Source organism: Chenopodium quinoa, unplaced genomic scaffold (genome assembly GCF_001683475.1).
Source record: "Chenopodium quinoa cultivar QQ74 unplaced genomic scaffold, ASM168347v1, whole genome shotgun sequence".
Classification (NCBI taxonomy): domain Eukaryota; kingdom Viridiplantae; phylum Streptophyta; class Magnoliopsida; order Caryophyllales; family Amaranthaceae; genus Chenopodium; species Chenopodium quinoa.
This window is the reverse complement of record NW_018744662.1, coordinates 27,997-34,467: the sequence shown is the minus strand read 5'-3', so window position 1 is coordinate 34,467 and position 6,471 is coordinate 27,997. Positions and strand designations below refer to the sequence as shown.

The 6,471-nt window shown below is 35.9% G+C and overlaps 1 protein-coding gene across 1 annotated transcript in view; it reads left to right on the top strand.

The window, feature by feature from the left end:
- The window catches only part of LOC110701870 (heat shock protein 90-6, mitochondrial-like), a 19,220-nt gene extending 16,479 nt beyond the window's left edge, over positions 1-2,741 (top strand). The window contains exons 2-10 of the mRNA XM_021879479.1: positions 26-93; positions 178-270; positions 384-461; positions 673-927; positions 1,055-1,157; positions 1,504-1,678; positions 1,769-1,874; positions 1,965-2,054; positions 2,583-2,741. Of these exons, the coding sequence (XP_021735171.1) occupies positions 26-93; positions 178-270; positions 384-461; positions 673-927; positions 1,055-1,157; positions 1,504-1,678; positions 1,769-1,874; positions 1,965-2,054; positions 2,583-2,741 (1,127 nt within the window). The remainder of the gene's footprint in view (positions 1-25; positions 94-177; positions 271-383; positions 462-672; positions 928-1,054; positions 1,158-1,503; positions 1,679-1,768; positions 1,875-1,964; positions 2,055-2,582) is intronic.
- Positions 2,742-6,471: the final 3,730 nt, after the last annotated feature.

Genomic DNA, 6,471 nt, shown 5'->3' with positions numbered 1-6,471 from the left:
ATGGAAATGATGATTTAATTAATAGTAAGACCAAAAAATATAAAGCTCTATGTCAAAAGAGTCTTCATTTCAGATGACTTTGATGGAGAATTGGTAAGCTTTATGCTAGAATAATGTGTCTAGTTTATCAAATATGCTTTTGATGAGTCTTAATATGTCCTTGTCACCTCTTGGTAGTTTCCTAGATATATGAGCTTTATAAAAGGTGTTGTGGATTCAAGTGACCTTCCTCTTAACGTCTCTCGTGAGATTCTCCAAGAAAGCCGAATTGTAAGGGTTTCTGTCTTTGTTTTTTAATTTTTTAAAAAATAAAACTATAATTTACTCCACTATTATTGAAGATTTTAATAATATTTTTCCCATTTATTTTTCATTGATTAAAGGTGAGAATTATGCGGAAACGATTGCTTAAGAAGGCCTTTGACATGATCCTTGGCATATCAATGAGTGAGAACAAAGATGTAAGTAAACAAAGATGAATTTAATTATGTTTTTTTTTTCTTTTCTGACTTGACTAATCATCTCTGACACTGGTCCATGTACTAGCCACTAGGTGCATATTTAACATACAATGATATCAATTTGTTAGACTGAACAACAATTCCTTGTCATGTAATACCTTTTTCCAATTTCTTAAAATGATTTATGCCTTCTATCACTTCTTTATTGTAGGATTATGAGAAGTTCTGGGAGAACTTTGGCAAACACCTGAAATTGGGTTGCATCGAAGATCGTGATAATCACAAACGTATTGCACCTCTGCTACGATTCTTCTCATCTCAAAGTGAACAAGAGATGATAAGCTTAGATGAATATGTAGAAAACATGAAACCTGACCAGAAGGATATCTATTACATTGCTTCTGACAGTGTAACTAGTGCCAAAGATACACCTTTCCTTGAAAAGCTTTTGGAGAAGGATCTCGAGGTAGAAATCCCTCTTACCTTACTTATTCAGCTTTCAGTTCCTTCCTTGTAGTGGTTGCTATTTGTTGGCTTGGCATACTGGCATGGTTTACGTCAATGTAAACTGTTCGTCTGTTTACACTTAACAGGTACTCTTCTTAGTTGAACCCATTGATGAGGTTGCCATTCAGAATTTAAAGGCATACAAGGAGAAGAACTTTGTGGACATCAGCAAGGAAGGCTTAGACTTAGGTATGCACATTGGTGTCTCTCTCTCTCTCTCTCTCTCTGGCATGCTTCAACTTATAGTGGCTTGCTGATATCCCCATAGATCATCATTTGTGGTTGGGGGGTGGGGGGTGGGTACATTTAGCATGCCAAGTATTATCAAGAGTAGGACCTTAGGTTTGAAGTGGAAACTCCTAGTGGCTTCCTATTACTCTATTAGCCCCATAGACCACCCCAACATTTGCCTGTTTTCTGGAGGGTGAGAAGGGGAAGTTATTAGGGTTTTTTGCCCAATATTGTGGTATCTGATCAAGAGTTGCATTTGGTAAACAAAAATTTATATAGAATTGCAATTTTGACATTGTTGCAGGAGGGGAAAATGCGGAGAAAGAAACAGAGGTGAAACAAGAATTTGGAAAAACTTGTGACTGGATTAAAAAGCGACTGGGTGATAAAGTTGCTAGTGTCCAAGTTTCTAATCGTTTGAGCTCTTCACCATGTGCTCTTGCATCTGGTAAATTCGGTTTTTCAGCTAATATGGAAAGGTTGGTGTTTTTTTCTTTTGGGCATAGCTTTTCATTTTAATATCTTATTACCTATCAGTGGAAGATGAACAATGATATTGGCCTTTGCAGGTTGATGAAGGCACAAAATTCTAGCGGTTCAAGTCCTCTTGAATTCATGAAAAGTAGAAGGGTGCTTGAGATTAATCCTGACCATCTGATTATCAAAACTTTGCATGTACGTAAATTTGGTGAATATTTATGTGTTCTGACTGTATGTAGTGTTTATCTACTAGTGTTTAAGATGATCGTCTCTTTTGCTCTACAGTCTGCGTACAAGAGTGGTTCAGAGGATGAAGAAGTTCTTAGAGCTGTTGATCTATTATATGATTCAGCACTAATCTCCAGTGGTTTCACTGTAAGTTAAATTGGATTCTTGTCTGGATGCATGTGTTTATTTTGGGCATTTTGTCTTGTTTGTGGATTTTCTATTTTTTTTTGGGTAAATTTAATGGATATAGTCAAACTCTCATCTGTTCTATCTCAAGTAAATATAAAAAAACATACTTGTAATTAAAACCTGCCTTTTGATTCAGAAAGTTTTTTTTATTTTTTTTATTTTTTTTTATTTATATATATATATATCAGAGATTCAGAGTTCTTCAAACAAAGCTCGGTGTATTCTTGTGTCTTTCGAGTGTGAACCCCATATAAGTGTTGCATGCATGTACATTAGTTTGTACTTTGTACAGTCCTTGTGATTACTATAGGATTGTAATTTCATAACAGAGGAGATTATTCTGAAGACATTTTTCTGCGTAGCCTACTAGCCTCCCCATGAGAACTTACTAGTTTCATCATGTAGTCTTGTGCTGTCTGCAAGAGTTAATTTGCACAATATTTTTATTTTTATTATATAGTTTCTTGACGGCATGTTTTTGTGCAGCCTGAAAACCCTGCAGAAGTTAGTGGAAGACTATATGATTTGTTGGGCGCAAGTTTATCAGAAAAATGGGTTCATCACTTGATGCTCAGCAGCCACAAGAATCCTGAGATAGTTGAAGCTGAGGTAGTCGAGCCAGTTGAAGCTGGTAATCAGAAATGAAGGACCAGACAGTTTGTAAAACTCTCTTATCGAAATAACATATTGAATTAGAAAATTGTCACTACACTGAAGCTATGCTTGCAATTGTGTAGATGATAGCTGGACAATTTTGAGTGTTATGAATTATGACCTACTTGAAAGATCTCAATTATAATATCGAAGTGTCTTCCTACATACATACTGATCTAATCGTATGTGAAATTTGTACTTTATGCTACTTTTTCATCATAAAAATATAAGCGATTTGTTTCGGTTGTTAGTTCTAAAATTGGATGATAAATGCATCTGATCATAGAAAAAATTAAGCTATTAACAAGTTTTATGTCTACACTACAATATACCTGGAAAATTTGATCAGTATTAACTATTAAGGTGATGCGATCTGGGCTATCTCATTGAAAATAGAAGTACCAAGGCAGGAGATACCGAGATATGGACTACAGAAGTACAGGTATGGAATCTATCGAGCGGGAGTTTCTCCGGCTATTGGTTAGCTTTTAAGGTCTCAAGTAATATAATCTTAGATGTTATAACGGATGCAAGAAAGAACAAATATTGAATGTAAAATTAAAGAGAAAAACATACATAGATTTACGTGGTTCACCAACAATGTGTTGACTATGTCCACGGGTAGGTGAGACTGTGAGAGTAATAGTTTTATTGACCTTGGGGAATACATATTACAGATTCATAACAGATTTGAGACCAATCACAGAAATAGATTGATTGTCTCTCAGATTTCTAATGTCTCTCTTAGATCTCAGAGATGAGAAATACACAAAAGACTCTCGGATTTCTGAATAACCACTCAACTTATCCAGTTAGGAGTAATCCTAAGGGGTATATATAGAGAACTCTCCAAAACATAAACTGAATTTGAGCTAAAGCCCAATCAATAACCACATGGACCGAAATAATACGACCGTGTACCTTGAACCCACACGACCGTGTGACAATGTCTTGTAGTAGCGGAACTACACGATCTTGTACCATGAACCACATGGCCGTGTATATTGAAGAGTAAAATAAAAACACTAATTACACGATCATGTACAATGGACTACATGATCGTGTACTACTCGATCATCAATTCAAGGCATATTCCTACCATAAGATTAGATAGATTCAAACAAAATAACTTTAGGTTAGAAGTATTTCTTTTGGTCCAATATTCTTCGCTAGTTATATAGATGTTACAATGATTATTAGAGTAGTGCTTATTATTTCAAATTCCTATGGAAAATATCTAGAGATGACTATAAGTTTGTCCAATTGGATGTCATGCAATATAATCTACATACCTAACATACTTTCAAAATATATTCACTTATTTATATACTTCATTTTCACGTTGTGTGATAGAATGGTCACAAGGTATACTCTCGCAAATTTTTAATCTGTATAATTTTTATAATTACAAAATTAAAGTTAATTAGCTTTGCAAGAATTGTGAAATGTAGAAGGTACAAGATAAGGTAATCTTGAAGTGCATGTTTCTTGATTGAAGAAAATTGTTGGCCAATTTAATTTGTTAGTGATTGCCAATTTTTGTCTGGGCCCCGAAATGTGCAACGCGCTCTAGCCTTTTAGCGGCAAGAACGCTAACTTTGTGCGGAAGAGGGGCTTGTGAGCACAAAGCAACACAAGCGAACAATCTCACGTCTATCTGGGCGGCGGAGTGCGGTGGTCGGGGCTTGTGACGGCCGATACTTCAAGGCAGGCACAAGTGGGTCCGAACCACGAATTCTTAGTGCATCTAGTTGGTGTGGAGGGGAGCTATTATACAAGTAAGATACAATATCTGTAAAGTTCAAACAACAATCTATATCTATACTTAGTATTTAAAAACTATAACCAAGGAAAACACATGTCTCCATCCTATTGCACTTCAATATCTTTTTCTCTAATCCAAATGACACATGTATTCTTACATCATTAATTAATTTTTTTTATTACACTATATTTCTTTAATTCTTCCATGTACATTTTATCTTCATCTTCCCTATTCCATTCAAGCTTTTGCTTTTCTCTCTTTTAATTTTAGGGATTTGTTAAACATCGCCCGCAAATCTCCACATAAAGCCCACAAATTAGACATGGTTTGACAATTTTGCCCATTTCTATAATCGTACCCAAAGTGAACAAATCTCGATCTAACAAATGTGGAGTCGTACTGGGTTGCCCAGGGAGGCCGGAGAGGCGAGGGTCGCCGGAGATACGTCGTCTTCGACGGAAAAACGAGGTGGCGCCTAGTTTGGACGCCGGAAACCATGGCAAGGACGTCCAGGCAAGGCGCCACAACCAGTGCACTGGCGTCTAGCCCAGGCGCCTCAACCAGTGCACTGGCGTCAGGCCAGGCGCCACCACCAGTGCACTGGCGTCTGGTTTGGACGCCGCCCTTACTTTTTAATTTTTTTTTTTTTTTTGCCTTTTTTTAAATTATGTTTATTAAATTTATGTTTTGATTTAGAATGTGGAAATTTATGTTTTTTATTTGATTTTATAAAAAATATATATACTAGACTTATATAAAATAACACATAAAATTAATAATTATTAAAAAAAAAAAATCAAACACATTAAAAAAAAAAAATTAGAAAAATTTTCTGATTTTCCAAAAAAAAAAAAAAAAATTAAAAAAAAAAAAAAATTAAGGCAGCTGGGGCGCCTGGCCAGGACGGCCCGTGGCTGGTGGTGGCGCCAGGTCCGGCAGCCACGTCCACCGGCCTGGCGTCTGGGCAGGACGCCCAGCCACAGTGACTGGCGCCTGTCCCAAACGCCACTCACCGTGGCTGGGCGTCCTGCCCAGACGCCAGGCCGGTGGACGTGGCTGCCGGACCTGGCGCCACCACCACCTTGCCGCCACGAGCCACCACTACCTTGCCGCCACGAGCCAACCACCTTGCCGCCAAGAGCCTCGACATCCCCGTACTTTGATTTTTATTGAGCTGTGTTTTTTTTTTAAGGTCAAGGGCAATATTGTAACTTCAATATAAGTTTGTGGCTTTATGTGGAGATTTGCGGGCGATGTTTAGCAATCCACTAATTTTAACCACTCCACCCTTTTTCTCTCTTTAATTTTAACCCCTCCCTTATTTAATCCCATTTTCATTTACAATGCCAAAGATTAAATTTCTTTAATCATATTATTTATCACACATTATGACCATAGTGGCTTATTGATATTTCATAATTCATCTTTCAATGCAATTTTTTTATGAATAACCCGTGCATTGTACGGGTCAAAAGACTAGTTAAGCATAAAAGCAAGGCAACACTTGGTAGAAGGGTTAAGATTTCATTTAATAGGATTTATAAAATTATTTAACTATAACATCAATTTAACAATTAATATAAACAAAAGAATTACATTTATTAAAAAAAAATAAAAAATACCTATATAGACATCAAGGTTTTCTTTTTTTTCCCTTTTATTTCTTTTTTTTTCTTTTTTTTTTTTTTTTTTGACAATGATGCATGTAAGGCTGTAAAGGCTATTGATGTATTAAACTTTGTGAATATGAAGAAAAAAAAAAATAGAAGTTATTGATTATTTAGAACCCATGCTATATACCACCCTATCATGTCCCTATTTTGTTGACACAGTTTGACATACACATTGGTTTGTACAAGGGGTTTTTTTTTTTTTTTAACTTTAACTTTATTTTTTTATATATATAAATCAAATACGGAGTATTAAAAAAATGAGTGACCCCATCATAGATTTATA